This window comes from Schistosoma mansoni, chromosome W (assembly GCF_000237925.1).
Source record: "Schistosoma mansoni strain Puerto Rico chromosome W, complete genome".
In the NCBI taxonomy this organism is placed as follows: Eukaryota; Metazoa; Platyhelminthes; class Trematoda; order Strigeidida; family Schistosomatidae; genus Schistosoma; species Schistosoma mansoni.
In genome coordinates, this window is record NC_031502.1 from 35,435,938 (window position 1) to 35,454,451 (window position 18,514).

At 36.0% G+C, this 18,514-nt stretch overlaps 2 protein-coding genes across 2 annotated transcripts; both read right to left on the reverse strand.

Annotated features, from left to right (window-relative positions):
• Positions 1 to 2,006: 2,006 nt before the first annotated feature.
• Smp_136040 (putative dual specificity protein phosphatase) lies at positions 2,007 to 13,260 on the reverse strand (the record flags this gene model as incomplete). The annotated part of the gene is made up of 5 exons (XM_018789502.1): positions 2,007 to 3,588; positions 4,974 to 5,097; positions 10,215 to 10,514; positions 12,813 to 13,146; positions 13,177 to 13,260. 5 exons carry the CDS (start codon positions 13,258 to 13,260, stop codon positions 2,007 to 2,009), a joined length of 2,424 nt encoding a protein of 807 aa, XP_018654939.1.
• On the reverse strand, positions 7,640 to 7,942 carry Smp_114280 (putative dual specificity protein phosphatase; the record flags this gene model as incomplete). Its single annotated transcript, XM_018789503.1, has 1 exon — positions 7,640 to 7,942. One exon carries the CDS (start codon positions 7,940 to 7,942, stop codon positions 7,640 to 7,642), a length of 303 nt encoding a protein of 100 aa, XP_018654940.1.
• Positions 13,261 to 18,514: the final 5,254 nt, after the last annotated feature.

Consider the following 18,514-nt stretch of genomic DNA (forward strand, 5'->3'; position numbering starts at 1 on the left):
ATCTAGCTAAATTTCGCATATCTCACTAGACAAGTTTTTGATGAATACACCATAATAGTCAGTAGCTTTGTGTAACGACGTAAGTTTGGATTAAGTCAATAGGAACATAAATTATTGTAAACAATCTACCATTAATTTTAGAGATGACGTGACATTGACAAATTAAACACTCAACAAGAAACCTATTAATGTATGAATTGAGATAAAAACATTCCAAACTAACATCATACTGGATGTAAAGTGTTGCCCTTTGATGGGACTGAAAACATAGGTTTGTTTGTTTTCTTTTTGATACATAAGGGAAGAGTGAAGATGTGATATTACTTCTCTTGACACGATTCTGAAGTTCTGAGCAGGGATACAAGCTGTGATATACACTAATTTGTACAACAACCAATATATACCTAACAATGCTTCCAATGGAAATGTTAGTTTTTCTTAGTTCTTAATATATTCCAGTGAAATCATGAACCAATCTGAGTCAGACCACCATTGAAAACTTAGGAGCACTGGACGACATTCTGTTCCTGTCTGGAACTCCTCAGCAGTGCACATGCACGACCGGGAAAGTGAGACACGAATCCAGGACTTTAGGTCTCGAGCGAATGTTTAACCCATGGACCACTGAGCAGGCATCCAAAAGTGGTAATGTCTAACTTCAATCAATCCACGATATTGCATGATTATCTTCCATTGTCTTCGGTGGGTAACTGCCTCACACCCGACACACACTAGCGCCACTAGGCACGGCTTATTACTAAAATTGAGGAAATCTCTTCTCAGAGTTAGTCACTAATGAGCACAAGATCGGGGATGTGCACTGCCGAGGTGTTCCATACTACAACGAAACCCCCATCCAGTGCTTCCAGGTTTTTAATGGTGTTATAACTTAGGTTGGTTCACGATTTTAATGAAATTCAACAATCTCCACAACCCCAAAATAAATATATTTATCAATAAGTATTTATCTTTGGTATGGTTTGCATGTTTTTTTGTAAAAGCAAGCCAGTACATTAGGCAACTATTGTATTTTATCAATTACTTAAGAGAAATCCAAAACACGAGAATCTCGTTGCAATATTTTCAATTGCGAAATAGGTGGCCTGCAGGTTTCCCTTTTGGGCCACAAAACAAGGAGTAATCTATTGACCAAAATACCAGTCAATTGTTTCACTTTCTAGACAAAAAGTATGAGATAAGAGGAAAGAGGTTAATTTGTAACAACAAATTGATTTAATTTGAAAAATCCCTAAAACAAATACAGTATATATAGTATACATGTACATAAGTAGGTAGGTAGTATAAGACAAATGTTCGACGTACAATAAAAAATTTTAAAAAAAACAAAAAAAGAAACTAATTCTTCTCTATGCGTACACATCAAAAGAAAAAAATGTTAGGGATATTTACAGTTAAGTAAACCATTAAAATATTATGTAAGGCACAAGTGAATTATGTGTGCGTTTATTTTTCTATGTACAGTATATATATATAACAATTGTTCAACTAGAATACGTTTAACTAGACCAGTAAGAATACTACTGTAGTACTTAAAATGATGGAATGTTTAAGGTATAAACAAGGTTATAAAATGCATGTAATCAATTATTTGGACAAAATAAACATGTGAAAAATTGGGTAAAGAAGGAAAACAAAGTGGGGAGATAACGTTAAAAAAGACAAACACACAAGAAAAATTGGCACGGTAACACTCTAATAAAAGGCTTAAAATCAGAGTGGTAAACAATCACTATGCATAAGCCTTTAAAAAACCTGGATAGCAAAACAACTCAAGGCTGTTAGTAATTGTGGTAATATTAGTCATTATACAAATAGATTTAGTTCTAGTCGATAAATGCACTAAGTTTATTTACAAATACTTAGCAAAAAGAGGAAATGATCTAATGAAACTAGTTTTTTAAATGTTGATCGTAGAAAAAAGCAAGGAAGGAAATAGTGTTGACTGAAAGCAATTCTTCTCTATAATCAACTTCACAAAATCCTCCTTAAGAAATTGGGAATAGACTGCAACTACTACTGTTATGTGGTGAATTGTGGCTAGTCGATGGTGGTGGACTACTATTACCAGATGATTGCACAAGGAATTGTTGTTGAAGTCGACACGAATTATCCACACTAGTACTTTTTGGTATTAACCGCATGGTATTAGCAATGTTGGTCATTTTTAAGTTAGTTGACAACTGTCCAGGGTCGAATCTCTTTGAATCCATCAGAGACGATGAAGTAAGCTCACCGGGAACAGGTAAAGACCTGCGTACAGAAAAGAGATGAGAGGAATTATTCGAAAAACCCTGATCCCCAAAAAAGACTAGATCTATATCACGTTGTGATGGGGCACTACGACTGAGATTAGACGTATTGAAACACCTAGGTGATGAAATGAGACAACCCTGAAATTTGTCTCTTTTTATGTAGCTTGTGTTTAAGCTTTCATTGCTATGTGAGCGCAATAGATTAACAGGTAGACTAGGTTTTCGACAGTATGAAAGAGATTTTGAACACCCTGTGGGAACAACCTGGGTTTCAAATGATTTCATCCCAACAGTATTCGCATTACATTTCTGCAGCTGTTCGTATTCAAGCTTTGGTTCTTGAGATATTGGGTTGGAAGGACTAAGCTCCCTCACTCTAGATGAACTAGTCGATGGCAAGTTACTTGGTAAACGAAATGCTCCATGTGCATGCAAAATACTACGGTAAACTGGATGACTTCCGTCAGTAGATACTGGTCTTGGGGTCGGTGGTGCACTTGCATGTGAAGAAAGACGACGCTGAGCAAGCAAAGTTGGTCTTGTGGTACCAACTGTCGATGATGAACGACGAAGTCTAAGAATACTAGCTGGTGAAAGTGTAGTGGCTAAGTGGATGGGATGTGGTGGCATAACAGTTGAGCATGGTTCAAATCTCAAAGTTTGTAAACTAGTATAAGATGAAAGAAAAGGTTTGAATTTAAGCATCTGTATGGCAGATTCAGGACCCGGAAGCACATGTCCAGGAACAAAAGACGATGGAGCACGAGAAACAGACAGTAAAGAGCGATACTCTTCTAAGGGTGAAGATATCTCTAGCTTGGACAAACCAGTGCAAGGAGATGGTAATAATGGATTAGAAGATTGAGTAGGTGACAATAACGCTGAGACTCTGCTACGTTTTTCTTCAGTTGGACTTATTCCAGACTCGAAAATTGGCCTAACCGACCCCCCACAATGTAGCGAACTTTTTCTAACAGGTCCTTCTGAAACTCCTGCAAAAGACGACGAAGTAGCTTCCAAACCAAGGTATGTTGGTCTTTCCCGTTTCTTAGATAACACCTTCGGAGACGTTGGAGTTAAATTTAGTGAGAATGATGACGAATGAAGACCAGACTTTAACATAGAAGAGCTTTGTACCTCTGTGGACATGCTTCGGATTGAACACAAACTAGCAGGGCTATCAAACGTCGGAGTGCTATCGATTGGAATAGAAGCTTCACTACAACCAGAATCATGAAGTTGATGCTCAAACTCCAACAACTGTCCAAGAAAATTAAAATTAGGTGCAACGCTGTTTCGTCCAGATTTAACAACACTAGAAAATCGATAGAAATGTTAACAATTAAACAACGGGAGACAATAAATTTAACTTTATTATTATATAATTACATAAACTACTTTTAAATCGACAAACATAATGGGACTGTAATATACAAGAAGAAAAATATAGTTGAATCTGTATACAATTTGGAATTCTTTCCTAATTCAATAAAAGTAAAAAACAAATTGTGGCTAAATTGATAAGTTTACGCACAAAGACAAAGTAAATACTATCTATTAAAAAAATAGGAACATTTTGTAAATATTATGTCCAATTTACAAAAAGAGTTGAAGAATGTATATCTCCAGTGAGGAAGAAAACCAACCTGTCATGTACCAAAGTTTGAAGTTAACTATACACAAAAAAGGAACAGCGTTTTAAAATAATACGTTTTAACATTGAACGACCATAAAAATCTAGAAGTCCATCGAAATATTCTTTCCTAAATTTACATTTTCCCTTCATTCAAGATAACACTATGGTGTAAGGAGCAGCCAACAATGAGTAACACGCCTAACAATTTCAACCGCTGAAGTTGTCGAATTCTATAAACTAACTTACCCTATCAACGCAAAACTACGTACAGAACTTAAACAACAATTCACCAATGGCTCCATCGCACAACATCCAATAGAAGTAGAGATTGTGTTATTGAGAGATAAACCCGTCTTTTTAAAGGTAATCAGCATTGTTAACACCACGAACATCTTATTTTGATGGTTAGCAAGGAAAATTCTACGTATTTGTGTCAAATTTTGTGCATCATCAGTCTATAAGAGTTGGCACGACACTCCTTTTTGTGTAGAAACAATTCTAATCTTTTAATTTACTTCTCATAACTATATATAGGTACATAAAATCCATTTAACAACGCAAATAATGATAACTTTCCTATCAAGATTATCTGGTATTTCGATAATGAAAACAAAATTTAGACGCCCTCTACAAGATGATTTGGTAGAAGTACAAATAATTAGCTTTCTTATTACAGAAGTAAAAACTGTCAATGACAGCCAACAGCTTTATATTATTTTTCCACCAAACAATTACTGATTATTACAAGAGATAAAATGAGTAGAAAAGTAATTTTCACTGAATAAATGGATGGTATGAATCAATGAATGTTATAAAACATCAACAGAAAAAACTACACATTATACTAGTAATATCGTGCAAATAGATTTAGAAGAAAGATAATACTATACTACTTCGATAACATTAAGTTAGTCACCTAACTTTCTAAAAATAATATCACTCAGTCAGTATAAAAAAACTAAAACATCCTTTTACATACAAAATTAAAACAACTCAACATAGATTTTAGATACGCAAGTATACAACAAAATAACATAGAAGTAAAGCATCCAAATTAGACTTACTCGTATGCTTCATGCATTTTCATTCGACATGAATACATAAGATAGGCAATTGCTAGAGTAGGTGACCGAGATATTCCAGCTGAACAATGAATCAAAACTCGTCCATGAGCTGCTTTAGCGGACTCTGTAAATTAATTGTTTAATGAAGAAATAGTTAGTGTATTACACTAGTATTTTTTGAAACTGATCGTTTTATAAGTAGCATATATAATTAGGAGTTCTCAAAGTCATTCTAGACAGGAATATACAGTTTAAAAAGATTCGGTACTCATTTCAGGACATACACATCAAGATATGAAGTCAGTGATCGTTAGATTCTATATTCTTTACCTGTGTTGATAACTGTTGTGTTCAATAGCCTCAACCTTTCACACTCTAAATTCAGACTTTGTAAAAGATCAGACCAGTTTGGAATCATCAATTTAAACTTTACAAATAGAGAATAGTTTTTCAGTTTATTTTTTGTAAGTGTATGTCTGATTACGGTTTAAAATTAGAAAACCCTAATTATAAAAACTTAAGCATGCTACATAAGGAAATTAGGGCCAAGAAAGGATGAGAGGTTGGATGTACCGTTTTTGCACGTAGAGTTTGGGTTTGAATTGGTGTATTGTCGACGCCTCCACCAAAAGTTGAGATTTCATTTAAATAAGAGATACATGGATGATACTTTCATTGTTTGTGAAGATATGGACCTCAATAAGATTTTGAATCGATTCAATTATCGTTACCACTTAATTCAATTCACATTGGAAGCAGAGGCGAACGAGGAATTTCATTTTCTTGATGTCCGGTTGAAAAGGTCAGATGATTCTTCACAGAGATCTGTGTATAGAAAACCGACCTGGAATGGTCAATATGCGAATTTCCATAGCTGGGTCCCACTGAGTAGAAAGAGAAACTTAATTCACTCTTTATCCCCAAAGATTAGGCGAATATGTTCTACTTCAACTTCGACAATTACTCATCAAAATGGTTATCCACCTAGATTCTGCGATAGGAACTTAGCACCTAGGCAACATCCTGAGAAAGCACCAACAGTTCAAAAGAAAAATCGTTTTATGAATATCGAACTTAAAGTAAATATGGCCGTCGAGATCTTAAATAAACGGATTTCAAAATCCCTGAATATTATCTTCTACTCAGCTAAGCTTCGCATTGCCTTCTCAAACCGGCCTACTATTCACGGATGCGTTAAGAGTAAACTTCCACTTCGAGCCACATTGATGTGCATCTATAAATTTATTTGCTTTTGTGGGGCACGTTACACCGACCGCATAAAGCGATCACTTCCTAAACTCACCTCAGAACATTACCCGGCGTGGCTTTTAAAAGGAGAATGCAAAACAGTTACCAATTCAATACAGTAGCATCTAATCGACTTTGAACACGTCATTCCGAAGTAGTCTTCCTTTAAAAATAATCTACACAATTAATGAATTGGATCGAAGGAGGGTCGAATCAAAAACTTATGTACTACTCAGGCGTTGGCGATCCACCAGTTAAAGCCCGAATTCTGCGTGCAAAAACGATACGTCCGACATCTCATTTTTCCTTGGCCCTAGTTGCATTCTGTAGTATGTTTTAGTTTTTTAACTGTTTTATATATTTGATTCCTGATCCAAAACGAGAAATGTGGTCAGATCATCAGTAACTTTAGTTGTGAGCAACGCCTTACAAAGTTTTCATATAGAGTCCTACGGTCTATAGAACCCACAAGCAGGTAGCAGTGATGTGGCAACAGATACTGACACATTACTATTTTCTCTGTGGTTACATATCATAAACTGGCCGCCTCTCCATTTTCCAAACTTAGCAGCACTTAATATTGGAATCCGAAGTTCAATATATGTAAAATCAAGTGTTTCAGATGAATTATGTGACTAAATAAGGGTCTGTATTATGGTAAGACACGCATTCACTTTATCATCGCTTATATCGTGTTGTCATCAGGACCGAGTAGGGAGTCAGAAGAAAAGGTAGTCAAAAGTAGAATGTTATCAGATTTTACTAGCTAAAACATGGTTAGGTTTAAAAAGTCATTGCTCTCTTAGAATATCAATCCTGTCTACCACAATATTATTGTCTTACACATCGAAATAAATACTCAAATCCAACTACTTGTAATGACCAACCACTAAGGATGAGAAGAGGTACAAACTACTGTAACATTTATGAAAGTACTTATAACGAAGTAAACAGAAGAATGGTAAGGACGAAAACAAAATGAGATAGCGGCTTTCGAGTTTCACTCACTAGTTAAAGACTGAGTATGTCTCTTAAACAGCTCTAAGCAAACAGTTGTGGTAAACAGAAGCTAAGACATTGATGTTTACTTATTAGACTAAAAATTTACAACCATACTAAGAAAAATCAGGAAAAATATCTTATCTTATGGATCTCAATATATACATTTCATCATTATATTCGTTATGACTATTGGAACCTATAATGACGGTTGGTATCTCAGAAACTCAAAGTCCAACCCACAATTAGTGGACCAATGTTTAAACATACAACTTACATCAGTTGAAATTCTGGTGTCTGAGCTAATAAAATAGAGCTCCATAGTTAGTAAAATATCATTTACCATCCTTTTTAATAGATACTGAATTGTTAAATTGTACGTACAAAGGAAATAATAAGCAGCGTGGTTTCTTTAAAAATTAGTTTTCATTAAGGAAAAGGAAATGAACAATTAAAGAATTACCAATAAATGCAAAAGCATCTTTGAAATACGGTGTCATGAGATCAGTATAATTGTCGTTCACAGGAATTTGATAAAAATTTTGACTGGGAATATGTGAAGGAATACTGCCTTCAAGAGATACATTGAGAATATGAGTAATTCCATAACGTTTACAAATAGTTGGGGAATTAGCATCTTCCTGACTTCCTAGTATTAAATGTGGCAGAATCGGAGACGGACGAGTTAGTGTACTACCAGTATTATCAACCTTCATTTCCATAATCGATCTTGAACGATTATCCACAGGTACATCAGGACTAAAATTGTTTGAAAACAAAGTGATAAAAAGCGTCGTTTGTTTTCGATGACAAAACCAAAACAATGAGAGTCAAAATGATTAAAACCGACGTTAGGTTTCCTGACTAACATAAATTTATTAACTGAAAATGATTTTTCTTGCATGAACTAACGTATATTCCCAAAATCACAAAGAATTTCTAATACGTCTGATGCTATGGAATTTTAATGTTCCGGAATTAATGGACATAACGTAAAAGAAGCATAAAATCGAGTACTTTAGAGACAATTTTTGCACACAGTATGGAGATGGGTTTCAGTCAGTCACAACGTAGAACTTCGTACGTACGTACATCAGTTCGAGTTGCCATACCACATTAGCACAGAGATGCAGTTGTCGATTCAAATCCCACAGTGGTAGAAGTAGTAGGAGTATAAGCATTATGTGAAAGATTAGGGTTTGAATATGTTACTCAAGCAGTATAATCCAGTGAAATAAATTTGGAAAGAAAAAAAAGATAGAGACATGAAGAATACAGAAGATTAGAATTTGGCAGAACACAAAGAGTGGATGCACCTTCGCCATTGCAAACGATTTTGAGCTATGCCATTCAAGGTCTCTAACCATCGGTTGCTATCTTTTCGCGAATCCCGACCAGGTAGTCTACACCTACCAACATGGTTCAGTCCATTTGTCAGCGACTTCATGGATTTATGCCACGTTTTGGTCTGGCTGCCCCTAGCTTTCTTCCAACGGGTTTAAAAAGTATTGGTGTAGGTTTTACCTAATCGATTGATAAATTCCCTGGTAAGATATGAAAAGAGATGTAAGGAAATTGAAACACTGAAAGCATGAAAGATAAAACAATATAAATTTTAAAGAAAATGATTGAATGCGGGGAGGGCCCTGGAAAGTATGCATAAAACGAAATATTTTGGTATATAAAGCCAATGATTTGGATTATCTCCGATTTATTCATACTGAAAGTTTGGAAATGTAATCTGGGTGAAACTAATAACCATGCATTTCATTCCTTGAAGACATATGTTCTTTTTATTTTATCAAAGTTGTTCTTAATGTGATCGAGTGAATGGATATGACAATCAGAAAGGATTCTACTGATAACAAACGAATCCACAACAAATTCGATTGTTCCCTCAGTACCTTAGATCTCACTGAGCCTCAGAAATACCAGATTATACCGAACCTATGATGAAGAAGAACCGTTAATATTTAGAAAAGTAACGTTGCCTAATTTAATCATAACTTTTACATGGTCATTGTAATGCATTACTTAAGTGTTTAAAAACTGTAAACCTTGATGGTTGGGTTATTGGAAACAAGTTGACTTAAATATTTGTTTTTTGAATACCCTATGTGAATTTTCGAATTACTAAGAATATGAATCTAAATATACTGGCGCATATATATCTGGTGCCCCCTTGTACCAATATTTATGTTTAAATAAATAAATAAATAGTTTTGAAAATTTAAAGTTACACTGGAGAAATGGTTTGGTAGTTATTACTAATGGGTCCAAAGGCAAAATACACTGCTCATTAAAATTATTTAAAATAAGTACAAATAAAGATCAAAAATGGCAGTAAATAAGTTTTCAACTCACTAATTTACAGACTAAAATGTTGACTCACAATTTAACTACTTAATATTGCCTAGTATTTTGGCATCCTGAGTAGTATGATTATTAGATAGGTATGTATGGCTGAGACGTAGCGGTCCATATGATGCGAATTCACCACTTAATCTAATCTCTTACACTCAAACAATAATTTAGTGATCTAGTTTGATACAATCGATTACGTGATTTCAGCCCAAACTAAATAGATAAAACATTAATTGTTGTGTCACTAAGGAGTCTTGAAGAGCTAAAATATTAGTCTCCAACTAAATTATTTGCAAAAGAAATGGTTGAACCGACAGGAAATTTATATGGTTATAAAAAGTAAGAGATCACATAGAAAAAATAAAGACGAATGCTGCACAATTTTCAGTGAAAAAGAATGGGGATCTGTATTATTAAGAGCACACAAATGGCCGACATTTTGGTCTGGTTAACAAGGCCTGAAATGTTTTTATAAACAACTGGGAATATCGATCATATTATTGTTTATGATGAGATTGTTAGACAAAACCAATGACTGTATGAAATTTTCAACGCAGTAAAAGTTTACTAATCTAGAAACAAATGGAGGTCTAAAATAGAGGTTATACCTTAATGTCCTGGAAATCCCACCTGAAAACTGTTCCTTCGATGGCATTTGGAAAGAAGACGAAGTAGGCTTCAAGGAAATAGAAGTTGAAGGTATTGATGAAATAGAAGTTGGATGAGTGGTCGCACCAGATGTAGATAAAATGTCACATTCGGATGCCGGGATTTTAGAAAATTCAGCAGAAGAATAACATAAACAAGTGTCTAGTATTTGTTCTAATGGGCAGTCACATTGGTGATATTCAGCAAAATCTTCACCCGCAATTTTTTCTGTATTAATCCAGCATAATTCTGGAAATTGTGCTTGAAACCCCAAAAATCCTCCTATGTAAAGGGATGAGAATACAAATACAGTTACTGATACTAAAGAGATATAGTGAAAAGCGACCAAAAAAAATTAATATATTTCATTTATTTATTTAAACAAATGTTGGCACAAAGGGGCATCAAAATATATAAGCACTACACACTGAAAACAAGATAGTGAAGAGATAAAGGCAGGTGAGTACAATGGAAAAATTAGTGAAGTAAAAAATTAGTGGGAGAAGCATTAACGATAGGAAAAATAAAACCAGAAAAGATTCGCGCAGTTAAAGAAGTTCCTCTCATTTACATGAATAAAAAGAAGACTACAGCAAGACTGCCACGGGCTTACCTTTTGAACCATATCTAATAACGTTTTAAGCCCATGTTGCATTATCACCAGGACCCCAATCAGACAACCAGGGAGTCTTGAAGGGATGACAAATGCCAGTCCTACACAGATTTCTTTCAAACCACGCCAACACGATAAACACTGACTACTTCGCTTCTTCCAACCAGTCCCAGCATCAGCAAATAATGCACGATATGAAATTTGCTGGGACAACGCTCGTAGTACACGTCCAATGTTCCAAGATGGAGAGGCCGATCAAATTATCGTCACCATGCCCAAATACATGTTTCCAAGCCTTTTCGTTGCTAACATAGTGTTGCCACTTAATGTCAGTAATCCTTCGTAGACAATAATTAAACAGAAAGTCCCTTAATATCATCTCAGAGACCTGATTTCACAAGCATATAGCAAAAACAACTCACTGACGCATTGTAAATCTGACCTTTTTCATACAAACTAACATCAGCAAACAGCACCAAAAATTGATATTATTACTTATGCCGCCATCAGAAATTAAATAACTACCCGGATGCATGAACTTCTTAACGATTTCTAATTACTCAATAGCAAAAGTGAGTGCAGGAACAGGCTCCAATCAGTCTTGCAAAAGTACTTCGCACCTACAAGGCATAAAGCACGTGACATACCTACGGACACTGACCACCAACTGATTGCGTGCAAATTGCATGGCTTGAGTATCACCGCAAAGTAAGACAATATCATCTGCGTAGTCAGAGTCAAAACGTACTTCTACGGGCAACAGATCCACACCGTTTACATCCACTAGAGGTATTTCCAGAACATCGTCGATGGTAAAGTTGAAGAGGAAACAATCTGAAATACACTGATGCATTTTGGTATTATAAGTTGAAGGTAGAAAACGCTCAAACCACTTGGGATGTATAAAAAGGTGAGCGTTAAAAAGATTAGTGTTCAGTCTAATGAAAACGCGTCAATTGACTTGAGAATAAAAATAATCCAATGAATATAAGTTTAAGATCATGGGTGGTTTGCCATACCCTAATCAAAATCACATAAGAAATGACAAGCTGGCTAATTTTGGTGGCGATGACGAATGAATTTGTGAGAGAGATCTCTATAGATACAAGCTAAACATAATGAGATAACCATTTAGCATAATCAACATGCAGGTGCATACCTAAAAAGATGAATTAAAACATGACATGTAAATCCAAGTGCATTAAACAAGCCCATATGAATAATTGAACGATAAAGTGATAAACCAATTGGGTTAACAAGAAATGCATCACTTTTTCTAGGAGACAGAGGTACACATTTAGCCGATGGCCTAAGCATATAGCGGACATTTGATGAAGGCAATAACTACGAAAGTCTGAAATCGAAATAAACTCGACACCCTGTTCCTGTGACGCAATCCGAAATAGATTTAGGAACACAATCGAAGTAGAAATGAATAAGAGTAAATGCAGTTTTAATAATTACCGTTTTTCAAAGTGTATTTCGGAACCACATTAGTTTATGTTCTGAAATATATCTACATCATAACTCCGGGACATAAAGTAGTGTTCATCTGCCAACTTCCAAGTTGTATTCATACGGAGCTAGTTAGGGCTGTAGACTAAGTGTGATTTGGAACATTACTAATTGTTTTACAGAGATATTTATGGCATTTAGGTACTGTATCTGAAACAGAATACAGATGTTTGGTTGAAAACTACTCAGCCAAGAGTAATAACGGCTAGATTCGGGTACAAAATATTGGCGTCAATGTGGACTGAGAAGATATTGACGTGGTTTCTGATAAGAGGCGAAGTAACCAAGTACTTATCACGTTTAGTATTTTCTTTATACCTTATTACCAGACATTACGGCCGAAAAAAAGGTATACTACGTAATGATAGTCAGTAAAAGTGTAAAGACATCCCAAAGACTTATGCAGTAGCTACCTGAAGAAATACAATTTTAGAAGTTGTTTCTTTACATACCTTTAAGTAGAAAGACGACTGGAAATTTTAGAGTCAATTGCGTTAATAAGGTAAATAAGAAGCATCCAGGTATAAGGTTCAAAATGGAATCGATAAACTCATCGTAGACAACAATTGGTAACTTTTGTAACTCTGTAGGGTTTTCAAAGTTCGTCAGTTTACATAATAGTAAATCTAACGGGACCTTTGTTAGAAAATATCTGGATATACGTAAACTACTAACCTGATTTTGGGAAAACTTTCTTTGGAATGCCCTGTTACCACCTACATTTATGGCAGTGTGTATGTGACTGGTATTATATACCATAAATGAACGCGAATCCAGTAGGATAACCTAAAATAGTAAATAAGTAATCGCAAATACCTTTTGATTCAGTCGTATAGCTTCAGAAATACTGTATGCTTCTGTATATATTACCTTTCTTTCCAATGCACATAGGGCATCCATGGAAAGTGCAGGGGGAAAGTTGTCAAAGTGCCATATCCCAGCACAAGGTGTATTTTTCAAATGCCCTACCCCCAGCCCATTCAAACACCGCGGGCTAGAGTACATGGAATCACTCGTTTGTAATAAAAATAGTAGATCAGTTAACCTTCAATAATCCTTACATTAAGCCTTTCCGTGAACGTTAAACTTTTTCTTAAAAGTCTTCACTCATTATCTTAACATTATTTGTTTGTGTATGGGATTCCATTCTCTGACTACTCGATGCGATAAATTGGATTATCTTTAGTTGATTGATACTTTTTGTGGTGAATTGACAAGTGATAAATCATGAAAGAAGCAAAAGAATAAGAAGTTTTTGATTGCAAAAAGTTATCTAAAATTTGGGTTGACGATCCAGGATTTTTAAGTGCTATTCGATAACGAGAATATATTTACTTAATGGTCGCTCGTCGCGGGTAAGATTTGAAAGACCTGTCATAAAAATTGTTCTGGTTAATTGAACACTAACAGACATGTATTAATCTCTAGTAGAAAGCGGAATGGCTAACTGAATCTAGTATTCTGTGTGTGGCCTCATATACGTAGGAATAAAATCCGAAATATTTCTTCGTTGAAGACTGCGAACTAATATTAGCAGGCAGAAATTTTCAGCAGTAGTTACATCGCAGTGTACAGTTTTTTAAGTCAAACCTGAGAGATACTCATAGATTCTTCTGTTTTTGAACTTGAGGAAGTGGAGTTGAAATGATCGCATACTAGTGACTATTGCCTTGAATGTTATTTGTTTACTTGCTTTTTCTGGAGTTTACCACCAAACTCCGAAAACGGGAAGGATTAATCTAGATAGGTATTGAGATCAGGCTGACTATTATTACCATTTATCATCCTATGAATCTTCAGATCATGTAGAAATAGAAGTTTAGACGACATATCCACTCATTGATTCACTAACACAGAGTACCTACGATAGTACCGTGTGCCACACCATCTTGATAACTTTCCATCTATTGATATGACGGGATAAAAAGGCAAGATCAGATTCTTTTACTCATTGTGATTTTTGTTCAGCATTACTCCCGTTTAAATTCATTGCGGAGATTACTCAGTGCATTATTTGCTGTGTTTTCCCCTATGATATCCTGTATAACATACGATATTATGGCATTAAACTAACATGGACTATGTTCAGCATGACATGTAGCATCTGATTTGTTATAACTATAAGCATTTTTCGTATATATGATTTCATCCTAACTATTAATAAAAATGGGTGTACAATCAATACATAAATGAGTATATTTTCGGTTAGGGTCGTCGGCGTGTTTTGTGGGTAGTAAATCTTCACTTGTGTCAGTCTTGGTGTTCTTAATTTCGCGTCGTTGGAATTGCAGTGGTTCCTCGTCCTGCAAGTATAGGTGTTAAGCGATCCAGATATAACAATAGGCGACGCAGTCATAACGGTCGACGACTAGTTATGACATCTGGATGGCCTCTTATTTAGTATCTTCTCTCACAAAGTAAATTTCGTATCCGGTTTTTCACTGTGTTTGCCATTACGAAGTTGGAGGGCTTCTGCACAAGTCCTAAGTGAGACACCTTGTGGAGTCCCCTGGTAGAACCTGTGGGTATGATCTAATAAGGTGAACCACTGCATTGAACTTCTGCTAAGTTCACTCTCGTCACACAGGTTAGTCAATGAGGGACATCTCTGACTGGATCCGCGTTGATCTAGGATAAAAAGATCTTGTAATTTTACGTGAATAAGCAACTGAATCTGAAGTATCATTTTTTATGGTTTAACCACCATGCTAATGAGGCTGACAGGTAGGTGGTTGTCTACAATCTTTCTGTTTGTCCATACAAATAAGACCGAAGACATCACCCTCTTCGTCCCTGTACTCGAGGCCGTTGGTTCGGAAGCATGCATTTCTAGCCTCAAGGTTGAACCAGTTATCCTGTTGTGTTAAGGCCTTAACCTAGATCGAAACAAATTCCCCCGTGTATAGATCAAGGGCGTGACAATACCTGTCTGTTGATTGATCTCAGGGAGAGTGAAATCAACATTTAATGTTAAAGCATGTGCAAACACCAAGGTAAATGCCATACCTGTTTCAGGTTTTTAGTTTGGTGCTCTACATTCAAATCTCACAAGTATCATGTAACTAGTGATGCGCATAGCAAGCTATTATCTATTTCCTATTATGTTTAGTATATTGTCTTCCATTTCTGTCGCACTGATAGGGTTATATAGATTGATGATATATCTCTGACACTTTTAATGGTATCGGAAGACATAGTGATGGAATGAGGCTATGGTTTCATGAATTAAAAATACAACATATAATTGAAAGTGAACCACTGAAGCCAGCAACAGTGAACTTCACAAATTTATCAATGAAAACGAATGGTCTAGATGAAGTTCTGTCCATAGTCGGGTAAATGTTGTTTTGGGGAGGCATCTAAATGCTAAATGGCCGACAAAAATTTTTGAAAACCAAAGAGATGCCAGATTAGATCGGAACCAGTTTTCACTTACAAGTGTAAGATACTGCCGCCAGACGTTTTCTTACTACTTGACCTATCCTGATGATGAATGTTGAAACCATAAAGTGATATTAAACAATCGTAATGTAAGTCATTCGACCATTTGAAGACAATAATGAAACATGCTCAAACTTAGTAGGATTTGGAGATAGTGCACCTTGCTAATTATTGATGAACAGTTGTACGTCAGCAATTCGGGAATCAGTTTCTGAATAATGTCCATTCTTTTTAGTCAATATTGTCAGACAGCACAATATCTGTGATCGTACTTTTTTCACATCAAAAAATGATCGATCTTAAACTTCCTAGATACGCACCTGAATATGTGCTATTAACGGACAAAACTAGTGTGTTGAAAGAGACTAAAGAATAACTGTTTGAAATATCTAGGTGATCAGGAGAATAGGTAGCTCAGCTATCCAAGCAGACTGCTAGTATGCCCTATTTCACTGGTGAATTGTGATATAAAGTTAAGGTGTTGAATGTTTCGCTGCCATTCAGGAAATTCGTCAGTCCAAACTTACCGTAACACTTACTCAGGAAAACCGCCGCTCAGATTCCATTTCACGATTTCCGCTTTTTCTTATCAGCTGTATGGATAAAAAATCAGAGATTATTACCCAAGCATGGGACTAACCTGATATAATAGTACTGATTGACACGCTCGTACGTCTGACTACGCAAACGATCTTCCTCAGTCGTTATGATCCATGGAGATGTTATTCATGATTCATATTCATGGATACTGGTTTCGGCTAGTCCTGTGGCCGGTTATGATTGGTTTTTGTAGTACTAAAATTACTCTGTTGTCAGGAAAATTGCATAGATTAGAAACTGTTGACTTCTGGCCCTTGACGTTCTAGTGACCAGCTTCACTTTCTATTGAAGAGTTACGTCTAGGGAGTAACCTTTGGGAGGACTTACGAGATAATTTGACTTCTGTATGACTTTATACTTTGTTTGCAATGAATTTTGCGGGCTTTCGTAAACTAATTAGGGAAGTGCCTTGGTGCTATCTATCCGAAGAGTACTGGACGTGAATTAATTGAACCGATTTCCATTAACATACTGTTTCGCTCGCCAAAATGCTTTCAAAACATTGCGAACTTTTTGTTGGAAATAAGAAAAATCGATGTAGCAAATAGGGTTTCTGGGAATTTGGACTGTCCGACGAAAATAAATGACTCAATTTTACATCTCACTGTTATGCGTGATAAAGGTTTTAATAAATGAAAGAATAGGGCCTTGAAATGAAGAATTCTTTGATTGATTTGTTTTAGGCAAGAAAGCTCTTAAAGTGGAAACTTCTCTTCTGCGAAAATCTGTATGAACGGCACACTGAAGTTCAAAACGCCGCATGAATTCAGGGAAGTTTCATAAGGTTCCGAAACGCCACTAGTAAGTATACTAGGTGTGACGTCCCAGCGAAGATCGCGTGGTAGTGCTTTCACTGTTGCGAGAAATTGTGCACGTGGCTCTGTCACTCCTTGATCGTTGGAGTCAGCCTATGCGTACCAGAACCAGGCTTCGACGTTGTCGAACCAGAATGATATTCGTTGAAGTAGAGGGTGTGTAAGAGGTTTAATCTTAAGCAACTAAGGTGTCTGTTCCCTCATAATGAGGATAGAATATACTAATGGGCAAGGAAAAAATCTGACAATATGAAAACAATATCACAATACGTCAAAATAAAAATCAAAAAATGTTATATAGTGTTCCAACAAGGAGCCGATTCACAGTTTGCGAACTGATGTACCAGCTCACGTCAAGCCCACTAATAAGGATGACATAGGTACTCGGAGTTTGAAAACATCTTCACACATAACACTTTTATAATCTAACTTTGCTAACACAGTCAAATCAGAAGTCAGGAAGGAAGAGGTTCGAAGACGTTGTAGCTGTAAATAATTCCCCAAAATCAATAGCTCATTAGTGTTTGACATTGGATGCTGACCACATTGTTTTTAGTGAACTCGTTTAACTGAAGGCTTTCGGTCATGCATCCGTATCAGATCACGTTACGATCCAGCGTGGGACAAAGCTCCTACGTTCGCTAGCCAGATCAGAGTAAACGCTTCTCGATATATTGATAACGTATCAAATATATCTTTCCTACCTCTTCTCGTCTGACTTCTGATTTCAACTGATTGGGGAACTCTTCGAACATAGAAGGTGTTACTGGTTTAGAGTTGCAAAACTTCAATACCAGTCGTATCTTCAACGTCTTTGAAAGACTATCGATATATTGGGAAGCGTTTAAACTAAGCCGTCTAACGGTTGTAAGAGATCCGTAACACGGCGTACTCACTTGTAGTCTGGTGCGAATGCGTGAACGAGAGCGTTCGGTTAGACGTGTCTATTCAAACTAATGGGGTCAACAGCAAATGTGAAGACCTGCAGAGCTAAAAAGCTGTCACTGTGTCCTATCAGAGCTGTGAATTTTCTTGTATAACCGAAGAGACTGATGACTTACATTCAAACTTTTTAAATCTAGTAAATAATCCAGGTTTACCAAGTAAAAATATCCTATCTCAGACTGTCTGCTTGATATTCTAACCAATTTTTAGGCGATCTTTCGTCTGAAAACACATATTCAGATAACACTTTATGACCTATCGATGCATTTGGGTAAGTTCTTACAAAATAGTCTTGCTCAGCTTTAAATTCCAGTATTGGCTATTGTACACATCTCATAAAGGGAGGGCGATTC